Here is a 23,531-nt window from a genome sequence, read left to right on the forward strand (position 1 = left end):
CTAAACATATGCCTAACACCGATTTAAAAATATATCATTTTACTTTTTTTATCTATATAATGAAAATGATTCCAGGCATATTTATAAGTAAAATAAGATAAAAAAAATAAAATAACATGTTGATATGCTGAACAACTGATAGATAGCACTGCTCAAGTAAAAAATATATATTCAGTCACCAACATATATAAAGGATTTAACAGGATTCAAGTAACAAGTTGCAAAAAATTTCTCATTTAAACCAACCATGCACCTTAACTTCGTTTGGTTACTAAACATCTCTTAACTCATCTCAACTCATCATTACAACTTTTTTCAAATTTCAATATAAAATATAATAAACAATTCAACTTTTTCAAATCTTAAAATAATAATAATATTAAAAAATAATATTCTAACAATATTTTATCATCTCAACTCAACTCACTTCAACATCCAAACGCAACTTTAAAGTTTTTACAGTCAATTGGTCAGATGTTCAAAGCCTTAAATTACACACAGGATGGAAAGCAATTAATCGCAAAAACCATATATAACAACGTTAACATATGTGGCAAAGAAGCAACAACTGATCCATGACAATTTATAAATAAGAACAGCTAATTAGTGCTACATTATAAATAAGCAGATACCAATACGTGAAGCTGATGAAGAAAACAGTAGAAGGGAGCTCCCTTCAGTCCAAGCAAAGAAAAGAAAAGGATAAATTTTATCTCCCGCATCATTCACACATCCATAGTAGCAGGCATAATTCACTCACTTTCTACTGTGTTTGAATGAATGAGTCGGCAGCTAATTCAAACCCTTTAGCCCTCTATGAGTGGACTGAAGAGAGCTCCCTTAAAACAATCTTCAGCCAGTGATATATGCATGATGCTAGAATTACAAACATAAAATTGAGTTTAGATATTTTTAGGGGAAAAAGACAATGAAAACAGATATCATCAATGATTTCAACAAAACAAATAAAAAACGTAATATAGCAAGTTAAGAGTTGTAGAAAATGATCTGGACACCAATATATACTGTACTCTCATAATAATTAGTAGCATCTAATTTATACTGTAATTACGATACACTAAATGCTTATCTTGATCGTCTATGATAAATCCATATGCCCTAAAACCTAAAAGGATAATTAAGTGCTTCTCAATTGAAAGCAGCATCAATATTAATGTTTGCTTCATTTGGCACTAATTAAATTTATTAGGCGACTGTTCGTTTTTCAAGTCAAATCAAGTCATTAAAATGTAAATTAATGATCTGTTAGCAGGTTTAATGAGAAGGCGATCCACCTGCAAGAATAAAATTAGGGTCTAACAATATTAATTAATGATACTTTTACGGGAAAACATGCTCCATTTTTTCAAAACCTGATACGTCATTCAACAGTACACTCTATTGAGGGGCACAGCACCTCTCTTTGTGGCCAATCATGTAATGACATGAGCTCATTACCTTGTACTTTGGTCATATATGGTCCCACTAATGTGTTCGTCAATAAACCTTTGAGATATCTGTGAAATGTCCAACCATCTAAAAGACATCATGGAAAAATACATGGACTAATTTCCAGGAAGTCCACAACATTGATCAAAAGCTCTAGGCCACCTAAAAGAATCAATAGCTTTTGTTGAAGGAAAACTGCTTGCATGAACCCTAACCCTAAGTACAAAACCTGTAGTTGATGGGAGAGAGATCTAAGCTAGCTGCGCACTGTTGAAAGAAAAAAGATACAATATTTTCATTTAACCCAGTACAGCCTAGATCAGCCAACAACATCCAACACAAACCAGATCAAGTAATGCAGATCTAAAAAGAAAGCGAAGAAACATATGATCATGATACTTCCTGGATCCTAGTTAACCGTTAATTTGAAACTTTGTTTTTATATTTACAATGGGAACTTGAACTAAACATACGTCTTCAATTTTTGGCTCACCAAAAGGAATTTCTTGACACAAACAAGAGGGGTTATTAAGATTTAAACCAACGAAGGACACACTCGATTTAAGTGTTGTTCTGTGTAAATGAAGGAAAAAAAAATGAAAGAGCAAATTAACTACGAGATTACTTACACTGCGCAACAGCTAGCTAGCTCCATTATTGACGCTTCTTATCTTCTCTTTTAAGTACAAACTTCTTTGCATCTTCACTAACCCTAAATCCAATGCTTGAACAGTAATCATTGCTTCAGAACCCTTGTTATTGCATATGAAAAAAGGAAAAAAGAGCACATAATTCACAGCAGTAGTACGACAAGGGCAAAAGAACATATATAATAATCTACAAACGGCGAGAGCCAACAATTAAACTAATAGAAAAAAAAAATGAGAAAGATAGAGAGGAAGAGGGTTGCAGAAATTGCGGAAGAGAGTTTCTGAGAGAGGATATGTCGCTATCTTCGTGAGAGTCAGCAAGGGGAAAGCGATTGAATATCTCTAATCTACAAATCTGGCAAACCACTACTATATATAACTAAACAAGAGAAAGGAAAAAAGGAATAATGAAAAGGAAAGTGGGAGTTTCTCTTCCTTTCCTTTATTTTCCTTTTGAGATTTTATTAGGACTAGAAGAGATTTGTACCAACTTATGAGCAGAAGAGGAAGAATATGTGTATTTATTAGCTGAATTGGATAATAAAGCGCTGTCTCTCAGACACACATACACTCTCTCCCTCTCGTACAGAGTAAGAGAGACCCTTATATGCCCACATATATCCAAGTAATTAAACTTGAACTGCAGAAAAGGAAGAGGTGTGATGGTGGTGGTGGGGTTTCGTTTGACCACCAAGTTGCCTCTCTCTCTCTCTCTTCTATCCAGCAGTAGCAGGTAGTGCACTGTGCCGCACTACTCTCCAGTCACTGCACTCCAGTATTTGTAGATAGAGGTACAACACTATATTTATAGGGTTTGAGGTCACTCCTGAGTCATGAGGATAGCTCTGAAAAGTCTTGGTCTTTGTGCTTATGATGTGATTCCTCTCTATCACTTGTACAACCCTGGATCGGTTTCCAAATTTTTCAATTTATGCCCTAATACTAAAGTTAGTTAGGCTGTATAAATATGAATGTATATTTTTTTAATAACTAAAAAACCTTTAAATTATAATTAGGATTTAAATAAATAAAAATATAATAAAATAATAATAAATTTTAAGAGCATGTTATCTGATATTATTAAAAGAGTAATATTAGATACAAGTTATAAATAGACAAATCTCGTATAAATCTTTTATAAAATAATAGATTCTACTAATAAATAATAATTTTTTTTTCACTTTTTTAATATAGAGTCTACTTTTTTATAAAAATTTGTATAAGTCTTGTCTATTTGAAACTTGTACAAATCATTCCTCTTATTAAAAAGTAGTTAGTTAAATTTATAAAACTAAATTTTTAAACTAAATTTTTTATTGAACTTTATTAAGAACACTACTAATACTCTAAGAGTTACATAATTTATAATAAGGTGTAAACAAGCTATTTATCATAAGATTTATTATAATTATAAAATACATCAAATTACAAAAAATATTATATTAATTACTGTGGAAAATTTTAATTAATTAATTGTGTGTTCAAATATTAAAAAAAGAGTATTGTAAATTAAATCAGTTGATCTTTCTCTATATAAAAATAACGAAAAATATTAAAAGTAATATCCACATATTACTTAACTAAGGTTGTGTTTGGATGTTGAAGTGAGTTGAGTTGAGTTGAGTTGAGATGATAAAATATTGTTAGAATATTATTTTTTAATATTATTATTATTTTAGAATTTGAAAAAGTTGAATTATTTATTATATTTTATGTTGGAATTTAAAAAAGTTGTAATGATGAATTGAGATAAGTTGACAGTAGTTTGAGTTCCAAACGCACCCTAAATAATAAACCCTAATCACTACTACTTGCAGTGATCATGATTTACAACCTTATATACACTACCATTAAATGAACGAATCACATCAGAAAATAGCAAATTATCAGTGCATTGAAATATATATATACTTCCTTAACAAGAAATAATAAATGAGAAATACTATTCGATACATGAATTACCAAACTGCATTACATACTTTCTAGCAGATCTAGTCGTTTACAATGCTTTTATGAGATCATTGCACGGGAGTTTTGCAAGCTTTAAAGACTCCTTATTTTCTCATTAATCTGCTATCAATTACCATATAAAGAAAACCATTTTCTTACAATGTTGTTTTGTTTTTTTAATCTCATGCATCTTAATACTCTCTGATCATCAGATTCTGATGCAAAACATCTAGAAAGCTAGTAATCAGCTAGAACTCCAAGATCAGCCATTTGGATTAGATTTGAGGGATCAAACTTGGTTGATATATCTTCATGTTTTTATTTTTAACCTCGGATAACATCATTTTGCCATGCTTTTCCCCATATTTATTTCCTCCCATTTCTGTACGATCAAATAAAAGCATGCATGTGTCTGCGGGCTGTTTCATTGGGGAGACCAGCTCCAGGGTTTCCTAGGAATCGGCTAATTTTAAAGGCAAAGAGAATCATCAATAATATTGTGTATGTTTCTTTGTGCGAATACACGAACCAACAGTACCATGTTTCGAACTACTTCTTCAGGCCAAAGGTTTTAATTTTGCTATTTGTTTACATCAAAATGATGGAGTTGCCACTGCCGTCAGAGCTATCCCATGTTTCTTTGTCTGGGGAAATTAAGATGATCAGGTGGCCACCACCATACGTTCTACCTACCATTTTCTATTTCTACTGCAGTGGCATAATTTTCTCATAAACTAATTAGTCGTATGTATATTTAAAGGTCAACAAATAGCATTTAGTTCCCAGCTTGATTCGAATTGGCTTTTCTGTTACGAGAACTACAGAAATTTGGAAAAGAAACATTAACTATAGGGGTGTGATTTCGTATTAACGGTCGTGTTCGTGTCGTGTCAAGACGTATATATTATACTATATGGATCAATCCGAACATGATCCACTAAACTTATCGTGTCAAAATCTTAAATTCTAACACGACTCATTAACATAACAGATCATGTCATGTCAATCTGTTTTGACCTGTCAGTGAATACTACGAAATGGGTTAACCCAACTCGACCCGACCCGTTTTAATATGTTTATGTAAATAGGAAACGGGCTTAACAGACCCGAATTAACCCGTTTGACATGATTAAGTTTAGTATAATTTTATATAAATGTTAATTTATATAAAATATAAAATTAACTACAAGTTTAAAATTACAATTCAAATAATAAAAATATTGAAATTAAAATTTCAACAATTTTATTTTTAGACATAAGGATATAATTTTAATTTTAATTTTCTTATCAATCGGTTAAACAATCGTGTTTTAAAGAATCAATCTATTTTGATCTGAACTCATTAAGACTAACTCAAACTCATTATTATCGTGTCATATTTGTATTGAATTAACGGATCGTGTCACGTATTGTTACCCCTAATACTAATTGATCACTCGTACATCTTTCTCAAATGCAACAACAAAATGCACCCAAACGGTCTACCAATTAGCTAGACTATCTGTAAACAGTGTTAGTATTTTTAATAAAATTTATTTATATCCGTTGTTTTTTACGTTTCGTTCGCTCATAATGGTAGTTTAATAGCTTTTCCGTTGGAGAGACTTTGTGTCTTTGATCGTACCGTTTTGGGTTTCAAGCAATTTCATTGCTTTAATGTTTTTTTTTTTTTGGACGTTGGCTTTAACGGCTTGTAATAAAGTTTCCATTTTTCTATGGTTTATCATGGCATTAATGGGTTGTAAACGTTGGCTTCTTTATTTCATTTTATTCATTTTTCCGGTTACGTCAATCAATATATATATGTATATATTTGTGTAGTCTTGCGGTTGGTACGTAGAGAGGAATACATTTTGGAGGAAGTGAGATAAAAATAACAAGTTTATTGAATATATATTTTTGAGAGTATTTTCAAATAAAATAAATGTATTTTTTTGGTAGAGTTTTTGGCTCAACCACTTGTGCAGAGTTAGTTTAGACTATACGACGATTAGTTTGACTGTTGTATCCTGTAAGAGTCAAGTCAATAGGAGTTCTATTGCACCGGTTAATTTGAGACTCTGTACATTGCAGATGGCTTAAATCTCCTTAAAGAGAGCGATATTTCCGTACTTCAGTCCAAACTGACTTTGTCTTAATTTTAATTTCATTATAATTTTTATTATATTATTGTGATTTTACCAATAAACAGTTATTTTAGCAATTTCTTTTTGGTTCGGTGAAGAAACATAGATCCAAATGATCTAATTTATTGGATTCCAAATTCATTTGTTTATTCTCTTATGTATTATTGTATCTGAGATCTGAGAGGATTGTAACCTGAAAGGTCGCAACTTTTTTCCTCCCCACGTTCTTTGAGGATTGATCTCTTTTTCAAATTTAAGTAACTTTTTAAGCCTACATATATAGCAAGTTATTTTTTGAACCAATATTAATAAGAGAAATTTTATTTGCAGTCTTGAAATAGGGACGGTATGTGCAGGCATATGCTTAAATGAAATAAAATATTATTTTAGGAGGGATAATTTTATACTTTTACAAAATTTTAAAGTTAAAATAGCCTAAGCCTGCACATACAGTCTCCAAGTGAGGACTGTATCTAGCATTGCTCTATTAATAATGAGAGGTGATTAAAAAAACATGTAGATTGTGTTCTATAGACTATAATACTGAATTTCCAGCAATAGATCACGACGTTTATACATGGCTCGGCAAGTAGCGCTCTAGTTTTATTTATTTATACAACATTATTATGTTCTACTATTTGGCATGTCAAATCATTGCTAGCTAGTTTCTTCGATCTATGGAAAACGTTAATATTGATGCATGAAATCAGAACAAATATTATTAAAGTTTCAGTCTGGCCGGAAGGGCTGGAGTTGATAGCTAATCTGTGGAACATCTCAGTATACTGTTCACATGAGGTAAGTGCGTTAGATTTGATGCGGTTTGGATAGTAAGTTGAGATGAGATGAAAATTAAATTAAATATTATTTTTTAATATTATTATTATTTTAAATTTTAAAAAGTTAAATTATTTATTATATTTTATGTAAAAATTTATGAAATTTATAATAATGAGATAAGATGAGATGGATTGAGAGCATTCTCATTGGGTTTCTTATAAAATTTCTTATAATTTAGCTAAAGAGTAATACTAGTACATTCCCTAAGGTGAAAATTTTGTCCAAATTTTTAGCTAAAGAAACTAGCTAAAAAGTACATTTCCTAAGGCTTCGTTTGGAACTTAAAATCATTTTAACTCATCATTATAAAATTTTCAAATTTCAACACAAAATATAATAAATAATTCAACTTTTTCAAATCTCAAAATAATAATAATAATAAACAATAATATTCTAACAATATTTTATCATCTCAACTCAACTCGGTTCAATTTCCAAACGCACCATAAAAGTTTTTCCTAAATTTTACTCATATTTCAAAAATCTTCTACATCTCATTCCCTATTCTATTAAAATAATATTTCTCTATTATTTCTTTATTACTTTTTTTCTCTCACTTTCATTTACAAATTTAACTACTCAATATTTTTTCTTATATTTTAAACTATTACTTTAGTGAATATCTTAAATCAAATTTTAATTATTTTTAATATTTTAAAAATTATTTTTTTTTATATTGTCGTAGTTACTTAAATTATTTTTAAAACTATTATTTAAAATTATAACAAATATGAGTATGAGAGAAAGTGTAGATGATTAGAATAAAAATTAATTTAATTGAAATGAGTAAAATATTGATAAAAGTGATTTAGGGGATGAATAGTAGTTCTCCACTATTCATTTCCTAAATATTTTCCCTAAAATAAGGATCCGGATGGAGGGAGGTTTTGATAACATTCTCTAAATTTTTTCTTAAATTATAAGAAAAAAAATGTTATAGGGAACCCAATGGCAATGCTCTTAGGTTGAAAGTGTTTCTCAATCCAAACCTATCCTAAGAGTGACAAGTTTGGAGAGTGAGATAACATGAAAATATTGTGAATTGTAGCAATATAGTTTGTGAATATAATAAACCTATCTCAACTCATCATTACAATTTTTTCAAATCCCAACATAAAATATAATAAACAATTCAATTTTTTCAAATCTCAAAATAATAATAATATTAAAAAATAATATTCTAATAATATTTTATCATCTCAATTCAACTCAGTTCAACATCTAAACGCAGTAAGTTAATTAAGTTTAATGGATTTTGGGAAATGAGATATATAAAGTTGAATAAAAAATATTATAAAATTAAGATATTATTATAATATAGTTTTTTAATATTATTTTTTATTGGAGATTTGCAAAAGTTGAATTATTTTTTATTTTTTATTTGAAAGTTTAGAAAAGTTGTAATGATTAGTTTGAAAGTATTTGTAATTGAATGATGTTTGAGAATGAGACGGGATGAGATGAAAATTTTGGGATGAAAACTTTTTCCAAACAAGTCCTTAGGTCCTGTTTAGTTTCACATATGGTTTCAACTCATCTCATCTTATCTTAATATCCAACCAACATTCAAATATAAACACTTTTCAATTTCAAATTTTAAACTTTTCATATTTGTCATCGAATCATTACTTAATCTTTACAGTTTTTCTAAATTTAAAAAAAAAAAACAATTCAATTTTTTTAAATATTAAAACAAAAATTATATTATAACAATATTTTAACTTTATAATATTTTTTGTTTTCTCTCATTTTCCAAAACCCCATAAAACATCTTAACTCAAACAATTTCATTACTATTCACAAACTATCTCACTACTATTCATAGATTTCTCATATAATCTCATCTATGTAACTAAACGAGGCCTTATGGGAGGTTTGGATAGTGAACTGAAATGAGATGAAAGTTGAATAAAATATTGTTATAATATTATTATTGTTTTGAGATTTGAAAAAGTTGAATTGTTTATTATATTTTGTACGATAATTTGAAAAAATTGTAATAATTATATGAGATGATTTGAAATGAATTAGGAAAACTTTTATATCTAAACCGGATCTTAGTCCATGTTTAGAATTGCAGTGTGAAATATAACTTATAACTTTAGAGCTTATATCTTATAACTTAAGTAATAAATTTTATTATTAAAAAATTATTTACTGTTTGGTAACCATATGTTTAAAGTACTTCCAAACACTTTACGTTTGTTCGGAAACAAATTAAAAAAGTGGATTATGAGGCAGATATGAAGATTATTTAAACTTTTAAAGTTTATGATTGTATACTTGAAAGTTTAAAAATTGTAATTATCTTAAAGTTGTATAAATATTTTCGTCCATTAACAGTCTTTTTAAAATTGAATTACATTTCGCATTATCTGAAAAAAAATAAAAAAAATAAAAACGTTTGAGGCTTTTCCTCAAACGTACTTTTAGCTTATTTGAGATTAAAAGTATTTTAATATAAACAACTTAGTTTTTATATTAAAGAATTTTTAAGACTATTTAAACACTTTTTAAAACTCTTACCGCAACCCCAATCGAACTCTTAGTCTTGGTGGTATACTCCCTTTCCAAGTTTGAAGTTTAAAACTTTGGATGCAAATAATTTATGGGAAATATCAGACTGAATGAACTTCCCTTCAAATTATACAGTGCACATTTACAAGAAATTCCTAACATATACAATCCGTTTGAATTTTAATCTTTAACATTGTTTCACGTTTACTTGTTTGAAATGAAAACGCAATTCGAGTTTTAAGTTTTCATAGAAAGGGTGGAAAAATGTAAAATAGAAAACTGAAGTGGCATATATAAAGAGCACTGACCATCTTCAAAATTTGAAGAAGTATGATTTGAATGATCTGTATTAGAATAGTCAAACAATAGAGACTTAAAATATGAGCTACATTATTTGAGAGTATTTTTCATATTTAAAAATGTACTATTCATCTTTAAAAATATTTTATTCTAAAAAATCAGATCCAATTACTTTAATACTTTATTCTAAAAGTCAGACTTAACTAATAGTTGAAAAATAGATTGAGGTAGTTAAAATTAAATTATTAATTAATATATGGTTAGTGTAGTTATAAAATATAAAAAAAAAAGTTAAAAAAATTATTATTAAAAAATAATATTATATTATTATTTTGATTAATCTAATGTGAAGTTATGATGTTAATAATTTTAAATTTATAAAAAAATGTATTTTTAATTAAATTTTAAAGATAATTTTGGTGATGTTAATGGTAACGAGGAGAGGTATGGGCCATTAAAATTTAGGCTGAACGAGCGAATGGCAAAACAGCCCAAATCACAAGCACCGACCAGACAGACCAGTCTGGTAAAATTCATATGCAAATTGCAAACAGATCCTAAAGCGCCAAGGGCAGGGAAGCGGACACAGAGACACAGAGGGCGAGGTGCGTCGTACGCCAGCGTTTCTTTCTCGCTCCGACAGAAAGAGAGTGCAACAAAGGGAATAGGAGGAGGAACAAGATACAAGATATTTGAGCTGAAGTAATTGGCTATTGGGATTTCGCGTATAGAAGAAGCGAAGGACCAATAGGGGGGAGCCGGGAGAGGGGGGGGGGGGGTGTTGGGGTTTGTAGTTTGAATCAGATCATAATAATGGCGTATAGAAGGAGGCAGCAGGGGGTGACGTCGAGGCATTCGGCCATTGTAGTGGATGAGGGTCATGATGATGATGATGAAGGAGAAGAAGAGGAAGGAGAGGGAGAAAGAGAAGCTAAACATGGAATTCGGAAGCCTCAGCCTCATCGGGATTCCTCGTCGCTTGCAGCCAAGGCCATAAGAGCGTCTTCTGCCCACCGGGACTCCTCTCTCTCCTCTGCTTATGGGCACTCTTCCCGCTCTCCCAACCCCGCACCCACATCTTCTTCTCCCTCCGTCTCCCTCCAGGTTCCATTTTTCTTTTGTTTCTCTCTTTTTTTCTCTATATTGCTTGTAATGCTGAATTGCTGGAACGGAACGAGTAAGATGAGATTTCCTTGCGTTGTGCTTTTAGATGTTTTTATTTGGTTAACAAGCAAATGAAGATCTGATTCCGCCATTACATTTGTGCATATGTCTCAGCTCTTTATCACGAGCCGCAGATTCTAGTGCCCATTTAGTTTCCAGTGCTTCATTACTTATCAGTATGATAGAAGAAAAGAGAAGAAGAAGATAGATGAAATTATGTTCGATTTGTAATTTGTCATGTTATATTTCGAAGACGTTAGGACTACTCGTGTCTTCTTTTAATTAGCATAGCTTTCTAACATGCAGTGAAGTTTCCCTTGTGGTAATGCTCCGCTATTGTTGAGCTTTTTTTTCCCATGCCAATTGTTTTTTTTTTTTTGGTTAATGTAGGATTCAAGGCCATCTGAGTATACATCGATGAGAAGTTTGAACGAATCCAAACATGGATTTTGGGGTGCTCTGGCTAGAAAAGCTAAAGCAATTCTTGACGAGGATAGTGTACCCCAACAAATTCAAACACCTGAAAGTATAAGGCCACGCGTGCCTGGTACAGCAACAACGGGCAAGGTGGGATATCAAGATTTTACGCCAAAGGTGATGCTGTAAACAATAAAATGTTAATATATTTTTTTATGAGTAAAACCTCAAAAGGCAATCAAATTCCGTTACCAGGAAAATGTTCATATATATATATGGACGTATGTATATAGATCCCTGTATGGATTTCAACCTGCACTATGTGATGTGATTATTATCTATGTCCTATTTGCAGTACCAAAATTCCAGTCACTCAGATGAGAGACGTCGAAAAATAGAATCTCCTAAATTTCAGAAGGGGTTGGGTGCCATTGCATCTTCTCTTAATTATATTGGTGGCACCATTGGTAATGCCTTGGAGGTTAGCTTTCAATGGAACTTCTCTACAAATACTGTTGAGTTTTCAGTGTGTATATATATATATATTATACATACACTCAGAATGGTCAAAAGTAATTGTAATTTTTCCTTGCATTTCTGAAGCATCAAATCAGCTGTATATTTTATTTTTTATTATGATTCTCTCTCTCTCTCTCTCTCCAGGCAGAAATTCACTATTTATGCATCTCTTCACTTGAACACTCAGTTTTTATTTTAACATCTGTCTTTACCCCATGAAACTATTCAGTAATCTATTTCTATTATTTGTATCGGTGATCTTCCAAATTTTTAGGAGGGTATTACAATTGTGGAGAGTCGGACTGCAGACATCATTCAAGAAACTCGTAAGCATATCAGGAAAAAGCCGGGTGGTGATGAGGTACAGAATGAGGCATCAAATCATTCTAGTACATGGCAACATCCGCAAATGCAATCCCATATACAAACTGACCAAGAACTTCAGCTGAAGGCATCTCGCGACGTAAGGTGGCAACTTTGTATCACTGGTTCATGTAATAGAAATATTTGTGTGCATGGGTTTTTGATAATTTTTGCATTTTTTTTCTAGCCTAGAAGCTACTCCACTGACTGGTTTTTTCTACAGAAAATGATACAATCTTTATCCTCTTTATGTTTTCTGTATGTGTGTACCCCACTGCATGGAGTAATCAGAACTTCTAGTGAGCAGAGAGTATAGAATGATCCTATAACCCAATGAACTACTCTACTGAATATACTTATATTGGTTTGCTTCACTCCGGATCATGTGCGGAAGCTGTCTGCAACGTTAATAAGGATGCCAAGGGAGAAAGGAAGAAGGATTTTTTTTTTTTTGGGGGGGGGATCTATTTCCAGAATGCTGGGAGCATCCTAATGATTTTGAGAGTAGAACTTGTTTTTCATGATGAGATTTGTTATTTCACCTTTTGGTTTACATACCAGGTTGCGATGGCAATGGCTGCAAAAGCAAAGCTACTTCTTCGGGAGTTGAAGACTTTCAAAGCAGATCTGGCTTTTGCAAAGGAGCGATGTGCTCAGCTGGAGGAAGAAAATAAAATTCTTCGGGAGAATCGTGAAAGGGGAAGGAGTCTAGAAGATGATGATTTGGTATGCTCTTTCACTGTTTTATATTTTGTCTTTCTTTTTCATTGTTCATATTTTCTAAGAACCACTCAAAGATTTAGTTATTGAAGGTGCTTCTCCATTACTTACAATTACCATCATCTACAAAGTTATTAGCTGAGGTGGATGAACGTGATTATCCCCTTTTCATTTTCAAGGAGGGGGAGGGGGCGTGCACTTTCCACCCCAACTAATGAAGCATTTTTCACTTTGCAAGTCAACTGCCAAAACTGACAGATTACACCCATAAACTACTAAAAATTCTCAATGTGTACCCTCCGTTAAAAATCAGTTGTCAACATTGTACCATGTCACCTATTTTTCTTTTTTCTTTTTTAACAACCAGAATTAGTCAAAGGTGCTATTTGAAAATTTGGGAGTGCAACGTGTAAGTTTTGGTAGTTTGGGTTACAAAGTGTAAAATAAAAAAATAACATTCCCATTATGAATTTAGCAGCCCTCTTCTTTCCTCTATAGTTTATTTGCTGCAGTGCTTGTGTTTTAATGTGTCTGTCTACAACCATCCATGGCAATGTTGGAACCTTTTCTTTATACTGGTAAATGTAAATTTTATTGATGTTGAAACCAAATTTGCCCAATAACCAAATTTTATTGTGTGCCTTTATTGATTGCCTGTATTGGGCAAATTTGGTTATTCTATCTTTTGTACATCACCCAGGCAAAACCTATTTACTCAAAAAAAACATGTTTTGATTCGTAAGTTTCCATTTTCTTGTTTTTATTTCTGTCAATAGGAAGCGTTGTGTTGAATAATTTCTAGTATAGTCGCATTCAACTATTCTGATGCCAATTTTTCTATGCCAGATTCGGCTTCAACTTGAAACACTTTTGGCAGAGAAAGCCAGATTGGCAAATGAAAACTCAATATATGCACGCGAGAATCGCTTTCTGAGAGAGGTGGTTGAATACCACCAGCTCACAATGCAGGATGTTGTATACTTGGATGAGGGCAGTGAAGAGGTCACTGAAGTCTATCCCATTATGGTTCCCTCAGGTTCAAATCTAAGTTCTGTTTCCCCAGCATCATCTCCACAACTATCATCTGCACTTCCTTCTGGGGCTGTCCGCAAGTGATGGAACAGATTCCCCCTCCACATCATAGCCGGGCCTGTATCATCATCATAACTAAACTAAGCTCTTATAGCCCAATCACCACGTAAAAAAATACATGAAGACATTATTACAGCCGTGCTTTTTGATTGGAGATGTCCTGTATTCTATGTTTTGGACACAGATTCAAATGTAAAGATATGAGTTATATTGCTTTGATCTGTTCTTATAATTTTTGTTATTATTATCCTTCGGTTTTTGTGTCATTCTTCACTATTGCAAGGCTGATGGAAGATTTAATTATATTAATTTCAGGCGTATTTTAGGCTTTTGGGCTATCGACCTTGTTTGTCACTCAAGTACATCCTCAAAGCTTGCGCTTTTCTTTCAAATAAAGTTGTGGGCAGTTTCCTACAGGTAGAGGTAGATATATGAAGGGAAACTACATGTCAATCTGAGAGATGCATACATGATGTATGTTTCTTTTGCCTGCACACACAAACACAATGAGAGAGAGAGAGAGAGAGAGAGAGAGAGTTAATTGAAGTAATATATATATATATATATATATATATATAAAATAGATATAGACAGAATTCATCTGTGGTTTTACACTTTAAACATGATAGAAACGGCCACGGGATTTTAGCCATCTCACGAATAAACAAGTATTAACATATAATTCCACCTCTCTTCTTGACTAACAGAGTAGTGGAAACAACGGTATAGTAATTTAACAGCAGCGCTTCAAGAACCTGATCTTCCCTCTTAGCAGCAGTTCTGGTTTCGTGGCTCGAGTAGAAATCTTTAAAATATTTTTTTTTATAAGTAGAAATCTTTAAAATAACTGAAAAGACAAGCTAGTTGATCCATCGCCGAAAGATTTGATATCGGCTGGTTTAACCAAGGCTCGGCACAATGGACATGTTCTTTCTCGCTCAAACCTGAAAACATGGTAAAGTCTCCATATGAAACCCAGCCAAAAACCAACAAATATCTCTCACAAGTCTTCAGTGTGAAATACGAGCATGCCGTGAGATCAAAAAAGGATGTTGATAATTAATCCGTGATGAAGTTATCATATGATAGTTCAATAAGATATAATTTGCATGGACAGAGACCATTATGATATGCAGAGTTCAGAACCTCAATCTGTTTCTTTTGGTTAAATAAACACAAGACATAGAATTGAACAAATGTTCCTCAGATGTATATGAAATCTACTGTCCTGATGCTGAGACACAGCAATACGCTATAGAAGTATGTAGCAAAAATATAATATTTATCTGAATATAGAGACTAGAGATGAAAGAGATCAATCACCATTCTGATACACAGTCTTCACAGAATATGTGTTTGCAGCGAAGCAAAATTGGAGCATGCATCTTCTCCTGGCAGATAGCACAGAGATCCCCTGCTGCATTGACCTATAGTTCAATTACTGACATCTTTAGAATGTGTAAATACATCATATGAAACAAACCAACGAAGCATAAATATATGATGGTGATATCAGTCACCGTCCATGGTGGTCATCTTATAGTATAAGCTACTGCAAGACACAAGACACAGGTGGATTTAACTTGTGATGCATATTATTATCAAACATTTTCTGGCGAGGCCACATTCATGGCCTACCCAACATTGAACTTTCTTTGTTCAATGCAGCCCGTCAACTCTCAAGAACATGCAACGATGGAACTAGAAAAGAGCAGTATCTATTTGCAAGTTAAACAATCTTCCGGACCCCTTCTTCCACCTTCCTCCTTTCACTATATGCCAGCTTTTTCCCTCGTTTAAATGCTAATCATTTATCATTATTAAAATCACTACTCTGTATTTGATATATTCCTTCAAATATCAATGGCTTTTTTCCTTCACATCACCCCAACTGTTGGTGCTATACACTCAGGGTTTCAATTTATTGTAACTTATCAATTTGCATTTCAGATTTTTCCAAATTCTAGTTTCTTCATAGATCTGTTTATCAGTCTCTTACTTTTTTTCACTGTTTTTCTAAAAGATCGAGATGGGAAATCCATCCTGCATCAGAGAGAGAGAGAGAGAGAGAGAGAGAAATTAGAAATATCTGAACTCATAAAAAACCAACTGACCTGCTCAGATGTAGCATAAGATCCATAATGCACCTCCTTATGTGACAAGACCCTCAATGCAGAAAATAAGGATTGGACCTTGAGAACCATATTGAGAAGTAAGAATATATGACCATTACTAACACATCCTATTGGTCTTTTGAGATGTACTCAAAAAACCAGAATAAAGCATGAATACATGGTATTATGTATTTGTGAGAGAGTCATACCTTCTCCACTACTGAGGTAAGCTTGAAGGTTAAATACAACCCTGTAGTTAACGAAGAAAAAAGACTTCCATATTCTTTATTTAAAAAGAACCGATACCAAACCGGTGTAGGCAACAAGGCACGATAGAGCAGCAAGAGATACTCAACAAGAGTTAGCATTTGACCCTAGATAGACAAAGCCTTCAACAGTTAACTTCATTAAAAATATATATATATATAAATGGGGAACAACTGCATGTATAACTCTTTTGAGTAACTGTAACATAAGCAACCTGTTTGCGATAATCCCAGCCCCTGCTATTCTTGAAATGCATCAAAAGTATACATTTGAAGGCCATTGCTGCCTGCCGCACCATAATATCTAAAAACAAATCGTTAATGAGACGTCAGTTTAAATAAGATACATGGTATTCAGTTGGAAGCAACCTGCATAAATGATTGGTTTGATGCTTTTATGGAGAAAATGTTTTCATATATTTGTCCACCGTTCTTAAAAAAATTACAATAAGATAGCGTGTACAATAAAAAATCGAACTAAAAAACTACAATAAAATAGTCTCTACAAACTCGTGCCCATCAAGAGAAATCATGTTCTGATAAAGCGTAAGAGTGACTCGTGGCCTAACATTTTTCAGACACAGACAGAGACTGAGTTGGGGCACTTACCGTTTACCATGACGATGGATATAGCATGCCAAAACGGAGGTATAACTTTTGGGGGAAGTAATACAAAGGGATATAGTAGGTCATTACTTGGATACCACCAATAAACACAAACGACATGAAGCATGAACACCAGAGAGATGCTGAGAAGAACAGATATTTTTCTCTCCTCCTGCGGGAGCAGCCATTCAGATGCTTTAAAAATCCAAGAAAGAATGCAATGAAGTAAATGAATTGAGTGATATACACATCAGAAAATGCAAAACCATATTGGAGGCAACAAAACAAAACCAACAAAAAAGTGGGGGGAACCTTAAGAGCGGTCTGCTTTCTTAGAATATCGTTAGATTTGAACATTACGGCAGCGATCCAAAGAGTGACAGAAAAACCTGAAGTTGATAGCAGAGGAACCCAAGCTTTCAAATTAAGAGTACCGGGGCTTATGTATATTGAATAGGTCTAATTTCTTAGAAGGATCAATGTAACATTATGGGAGAAGAAGAAAAGAGGAAACAAGGAAAGATAAATGAAGGGAAATAAGAGTCGGAGGAGAAGAGAAATACCTTGGAGATGTTGACGAATCAAGACGAGCAAAAGAAGCAAAGAAAAAGGCAGAACCTGCTCGATCCAGCGAGCCAAGTGCTGGATATCGTAACTGCTGGTGCTGGTGCCCCCCGTGCCCGTGCCGGTGCCAGTGCCAGTGCCGGCAGTGCCTCCAGAATTAGCGAGATCCGAGAGTGATACCACAGCAGGATTTGCAGGAATGTGTGGATGAGCAGAGAAACGCTGGTGCTCTGCCTCTGAGGCGCCAATAATCCTGATGGAGACCTCCTCTTCCTCCTCCTGGTCCTCCTCAAGACTGCTCCGGGGTGAACGCTCATCGTCGTTGTTATCAACTTGCAGGTACTCCGTCTCCTGAGAATTGGACCTGCCTGCTCTTCCTCCACCAAGCACAATACCCGAATACTCCAAAACGGCAGCCAGAGACCCATGTATGATGTTAGAAGCCGCCACCTGAATTCTATATCTGCGAGAAATGCCACCGCCATTACTGCTACTACCATTCCCAGAAGAAGAAGAAGAAGAAGGGGAATTGCTGGCAGTGGCGGACGTCTCCATTCATATGAAAGTTGTAAGCTTTTCTTCAATTCGTAGACAGATTGGTTGTATTTTGTAAAGAAAAATTTGGACAAAACACTTTCTTGGATAATAGTATGCGACTTACGGTGGTGTCCCTTCTGTGTTCAGTGCAGTGTCTGCGACTGAGAAAGGGAAAACTTTCCTTTACCTTGTTTTTTATTTTTTATTTTTTTATCAATCACTTGTGACTCCTCCTCACAAATATCTTTATCTATGATTCTATGCATAAATGCAGCGTCTTTGTCTATCTCCGTCTCTGCATTGGGGCAGCACGCGTGTCTACTTCCAACAACAAAGGTTGAAGTTTACTCTTTTACTCGCACCATTTCTTAATAAAATAAAAATAAACTATGTTGGCAGTAATAATATTATGAGTTTTTTTCTTTTTTTCAAAATTAAATTATAAGATTTGTGATGTAAAATTTGTTATTAATTATACTCTACAAATTGGCTTGAGATTATAGTTTTTATTTATTTTTATATTATTATTACTAAGAGAGTGGCCGACTTCATTTGATTATGTAATTTAGATGAGATGAAATAAAATCAAATGAGATGAGATATTTTTATTAAAAGTTAAATAAAATATTATTATAATATTATTATTATTTTAAATTTTAAAATTTAAAATAATTAAATTATTTATTATATTTTATGTAAAAATTTTAGTGTAGAGATAGAGTCGTTAGTGTAACATGGGATCTCATGTGGTTGGGAAATGATAATTTTAATTTTAGAGTGCGTAAATTTTGATATTTTATTTTAAAAATAATAGATAAATATGAGATATATATAAAATTATTAATTTTTTAATTATAGATCTTACTATTCTTTGAATAAATTATATAAAATTTGTATAATCTAAAACTATATATAATATTATTCGATTGAAACTGATGATGAGTGTGGTAAGTATAATAATAAAAAATAGACAAATCTAATATAAGCAAACGTCATTGTCGCAAAAAATATATATATAATTTTATGGATACAAAATCCTACAATGATATGAGTTATTTTATTTTTTTAAGTTATTGTGTAAACTAAATCATGTGCGTTAAAATGATAAGATTTAATTTGTAAAATATAAATTTTAAAATTTATTTTTGAAATTAAATTATAATAGACTTTAGAATAACAGTATTCTGACAATATGTGGAGAAGAGAACTACTATTTACTCCAATTTGACATACAAATATTGAGAGACAAATCTTAAACAACACTTAAAACAAAATTAGTGACATGTAATCATAGTCCATAATAATCGTGTATCGTGCGTGACATTAATAAGAATTTATCTTATCAAGACCGTGCACAAAGAAAGCACCAATAATTAAAGTTTTTTTTTTTAAATCTCAGATCCACCGAAAAGATAATCCCACGTGTTCCAATTTCGATGGCTAAGCTTAAAAGTTGTCTTGGGTTTATAAAATTATCGTTCCTAATTTTCTAAGTTAAGATACATTAGGAGCAGAGTGTGGTTGAAGCCTACCGAAATTAGAAGCCCGGTGGTACTTATTTCAATAAAGAAATTTTATAAAAAGAAATTTATAAATTGATATAAATTTATGTGATTTATTATATTTATTTTATAATAAAAATAATTTTATAATTTAACATACTGTATCAAATTATATAAATTTATAGATTTATTTTTATATAATTTTATTGTAACTAAAATATTTATCATCCAGAAATATGCGAAAAATATCATATATCCCATCTGCAATATGAGTTTCCAAATTGAGATATCACGTTGTAAATATGATATATTGTAATAGTGACACAACGAGGTAACGCCACTTTATCGAATTAAATCTTCTTGATATTTAACATCACATTGTTCCCATTAAGCTAGTTAGGCATGTTTGCTTGATAATTAAAATTGATTGTTCATATATTTAGAAGGGACATTCCATAGTCCTTGGTTAGTACGTTAAACTTTTTGTGGAGAATGTGTAACTTCTTACCATCTAGCGTAGGTGTCAAGTTCATGCTATTTTTCATCAAGAGAGCACTGTTAGGGTGCCGTCTAGCAGTGATTGTTAAGCATGCTCCCTAAGTAAAATTCTTATTTTTTAATTTTTTTATTCATATTTTTTTAATATTTGTAAACATATAAAAAATAAGCAATACATTAATAATCAATTATTTAATCAATAAGTAAAAAAACATGTAAAAAAAAATTAAATACATGAACAGTCAAAATAAAGAGACAAAATGAAATAGTATAGTAGCATTATTCTTTCATCAATGTGTTTTTAAAAGAGAATTATTAATAGCTCTTTATATATATATATATAAGGAAAATGATCATGTTTTAATATAAGGAAAATGATTATCAAGGATGCAAATCTCTCATACTTTTTGTTTAAAAATGGACAAATTTAAAACCAAAAATATTTATTTTTTAATAAAGAACTTCGTTTCTTTTTAAATGAAATACGCAGTGCTTGGACCTTTATCTAGTATTACAAGTTCATTTTAAACGTATCCATTTTCACAAGGATTACTTGGCAAACTGCATGCAAGCAACTTCTATCAGTTACAAGTTCCGATTTATAAGTGCTACAGTTTTGATTTATATCTTATAGTTTGATGAAATTACGGGATCTACAGGATAAAATGCGAGATAAAAACTCGTAAAGAAGCTATCTTTGAGGCGTTTATAGTTTATACATAGTTTCAAATTATATACGGCAAACCTGTACTTAAAGGTCTTCAAACTATTCACTTTACAGCTCTTCTTTTTTATCCTTTTCCTATTTGTTAACTTTTTCTGATGAGAAAAAAGTATATGTCGATGAAACGAAGCCAATGCGGTCTGCAACTTGTTTAATTTAGTAGCACATTCTGCTGATAAAGCACGGTTCTTTTCAAGAAAATGCGTATAATGAATGACAACCCAGGCAGTCAAGAAGTCCAAGGACCTTTGGTATGTTGAGATCTGGAAATGCTGTTCAGAATGAGGGGATTTGCTGAACTCGATTGCGCATATGAGATGCGGATCGACCAGACCAGTCTTGTTATGGTTGCGTCGTTGCTATGCGTTCTCGGCTGGCTTCCACTCCTCAATGCGCAGCTCGCGGGGATCTCTGCACGCTCGCTAGATGCGATTCTTCAAGATTATGCTTTCAGGGCCATCGCCGTCCGTCCCAAAACAGGCGTTCCTTATGACGCCCGCCTTCCCAGCAATTTATCAGGAATTGGCGTTTCGGCAATGAGGCTTCGAAGTGGTAGCTTGAGAACCAGAGGTGTTCATAGCTACAAGGAGTTTCAGATCCCCATTGGTGTTATGGAGCAGCCTTATGTGGAGAGGCTTGTTTTGGTTTACCAAAACTTGGGCAACTGGTCTTCTTCTTTGTACCCTTTACCTGGGTTTTCTTATTTGGCTCCTGTTCTGGGTCTACTGCCCTACAATGGTTCTGATCTATCTGCTTCAAATTTACCTGAATTGGATATAACTGCGTCCTCCCACGAGCCCATCTTGATAAAGTTCCTAAATTTGAGTTCAGCTCCCGATGGGTTGTCACCAAAGTGTGTATTTTTTGATTTACATGGTTCAGTGCAGTTTGACATGATGCTAACCGGAGATGCATGTTCAGCAACTCAACAAGGACATTTCTCTGTAGTTGTCGAGACTCCTGCTCCATCTCCAGCTCCCTCTGGGGGGGAGGTTCCACCTCCCGCTACTGCCGCCGGAAAGAGCAACTCTACAGTGTGGATAGTTCTTGCATCTGTGGGTGGAGGGCTTGTGTTGTTGGCTATGTTGGGTTTATTATTTGAATGGCTGAGAAGGTGTATACAAGGGAAGAAGGTGCAGCAAATGGAATGGGCGGCGGATAGGGGTCAAACCTTGCAGACGAAAACCATTGGGAATACCAAGGCTCCATTCGCAATGGGAACTCGAACACGACCAGTGTTGGAGAACGAATATGTGCCTTAGGCTTTGTCACTTGCACAAGCATTTGTTTCTTCATTCATAATCAGTCTCTAGTCTTTTGATTCATTGAAATTAAGGAAAGAAAAAAAATTTGAAGCTTTCTTTTTTCTTTGTCTATTGCTGGCTTTCCTTTGATCTGTTCTTGATTGATTTCAATCAGTTTGCCTAATCTCTTTCGTTTCCTTGGGTATCCTAGCATATATTACAGGTACTCTTCTGCTACATAGACCTCAAAGACAGTATTTTATCTAGTGCCTCTACCATTAGAAGGCTGACAGTATATTTCACTACATAGATCATCATTTTTTTATCAGCCTCTCATCATTCCATAATCTGATAGATTCACAAGTGAAATATAATAAATAGTCTCTAATCATTTAATGCCACATCATGAAACGATAAGAAGATAATGAGTAGCATTACTCGTATTTTTCATTACAAAAAATTGCTATTTTTCAAATTTTTTTTAAAATTATGATCGTTTATTTTTTATGTCATATGGGATTCAATGCAAATCATGGTGGCATTGTTCTTTCTCCTCTTACTTCTCCCCAACCCTGACACTATTGAAAGCCTTTCTCGCTTTCCTTGAGGGGCAAGGAGGATGGTTCATCGAGATGACAGATCCTTGTCTCTGTCAATTCATCTAATCTTATGCACACGATTTACTTTCTTTTATATCTTTCTGCAGATCAAAGGTAATACAGACGATGTAGAGAGGTAGCTCAGCTGTTTTAGGCTAAAACAGTTTAGCATATAAACCCGTGTGTGTTAAAAATGTATGAAAGGTAAGTGAAAAACAATCCACCATTTCAGTGAAATGCGTCACCTCTTCCCCTTTCCCTGTGCCATCAATTTCGGCCTCATATCCGCCGTTTAAAAGATTTTGATCTAACTGCCCCTCATCACACGCTATATAGTGCAGCACAGCCACCCCTATGGTTGCTATTCAAGACAAGCATATCATTGTCTTCGATAGCAACCCACAAAACCGACTTTAGAATAAGGAAAATGACACTTTTTTACAACTATATCTACACGATTATGTTTTGAATGGATGTATAAAAAAATACATTATTTTACATAAATATTCTCATTTTAAAATATGGATATAAAAAAATGTACGTAAGACTTTTTTTTATTTTTATTTTTAATGGATTTGAATTTAAATATTAATATTTAATTAAATAATTGTATAAAAGTCAAAAATAGGTAAGTGAATTTCTGACAAGTTGGAGTTGGGACGCGTTAGCCCTTCACGTGTGAATGAATTATTGCATTTACCGTCGCAAGACAGAACTTTATTTTCCTTTTATAGGCATAGCCTAGATGTGCTAGAAAATAAGAGTATAAA

At 32.9% G+C, this 23,531-nt stretch overlaps 3 protein-coding genes across 4 annotated transcripts; 2 read left to right on the plus strand and 1 right to left on the minus strand.

Annotated features, from left to right (window-relative positions):
• The first annotated feature begins 10,359 nt into the window (after window positions 1–10,359).
• Window positions 10,360–14,372, plus strand: LOC109021495. 2 transcript variants are annotated; one of them, XM_019004133.2, is made up of 6 exons: window positions 10,360–10,936; window positions 11,387–11,563; window positions 11,769–11,894; window positions 12,207–12,395; window positions 12,857–13,021; window positions 13,862–14,372. In XM_019004133.2, exons 1-6 carry the CDS (start codon window positions 10,646–10,648, stop codon window positions 14,129–14,131), a joined length of 1,218 nt encoding a protein of 405 aa, XP_018859678.1. In that variant the 5' UTR covers window positions 10,360–10,645; the 3' UTR covers window positions 14,132–14,372. The 2 variants fall into 2 exon arrangements, with proteins under 2 accessions (XP_018859678.1, XP_018859677.1); XM_019004132.2 differs by having other exon boundaries at window positions 10,361–10,936; window positions 11,387–11,590.
• A 320-nt stretch (window positions 14,373–14,692) lies between these two features.
• On the minus strand, window positions 14,693–18,409 carry LOC109021496 (E3 ubiquitin-protein ligase RNFT1-like). The gene is made up of 8 exons (XM_019004134.2): window positions 17,657–18,409; window positions 17,406–17,482; window positions 17,097–17,265; window positions 16,703–16,791; window positions 16,431–16,595; window positions 16,222–16,299; window positions 15,431–15,534; window positions 14,693–15,051 (listed from the first exon to the last, which is right to left on the minus strand). The coding sequence occupies exons 1-8, from the start codon at window positions 18,210–18,212 to the stop codon at window positions 14,946–14,948; spliced, it is 1,344 nt and encodes a 447-aa protein (XP_018859679.1). The 5' UTR covers window positions 18,213–18,409; the 3' UTR covers window positions 14,693–14,945.
• Window positions 18,410–20,902: 2,493 nt separating this feature from the next.
• LOC109020861 lies at window positions 20,903–22,461 on the plus strand. The gene has a single exon (XM_019003382.2). It carries the CDS (start codon window positions 21,188–21,190, stop codon window positions 22,178–22,180), a length of 993 nt encoding a protein of 330 aa, XP_018858927.1. The 5' UTR covers window positions 20,903–21,187; the 3' UTR covers window positions 22,181–22,461.
• The last annotated feature ends 1,070 nt before the right edge of the window (window positions 22,462–23,531 follow it).

This window comes from Juglans regia, chromosome 14 (genome assembly GCF_001411555.2).
Source record: "Juglans regia cultivar Chandler chromosome 14, Walnut 2.0, whole genome shotgun sequence".
Lineage (NCBI taxonomy): Eukaryota > Viridiplantae > Streptophyta > Magnoliopsida > Fagales > Juglandaceae > Juglans > Juglans regia.

Coding starts and splice junctions, on each gene's coding strand:
- LOC109021496 (XM_019004134.2), bottom strand. CDS start 18,212: ATGGAGACGTCCGCCACTGCCAGCAATTCCCCTTCTTCTTCTTCTTCT. Junction 17,266..17,405: donor GAAAGCAGACCGCTCTTAAG/GTTCCCCCCACT, acceptor CTGCTCCCGCAG/GAGGAGAGAAAAATATCTGT. Junction 16,792..17,096: donor ATCCATCGTCATGGTAAACG/GTAAGTGCCCCA, acceptor ATTTGTTTTTAG/ATATTATGGTGCGGCAGGCA.
- LOC109021495 (XM_019004132.2), top strand. CDS start 10,646: ATGGCGTATAGAAGGAGGCAGCAGGGGGTGACGTCGAGGCATTCGGCC. Junction 12,396..12,856: donor AGCTGAAGGCATCTCGCGAC/GTAAGGTGGCAA, acceptor TTTACATACCAG/GTTGCGATGGCAATGGCTGC. Junction 13,022..13,861: donor GTCTAGAAGATGATGATTTG/GTATGCTCTTTC, acceptor TTTCTATGCCAG/ATTCGGCTTCAACTTGAAAC.
- LOC109020861 (XM_019003382.2), top strand. CDS start 21,188: ATGCTGTTCAGAATGAGGGGATTTGCTGAACTCGATTGCGCATATGAG.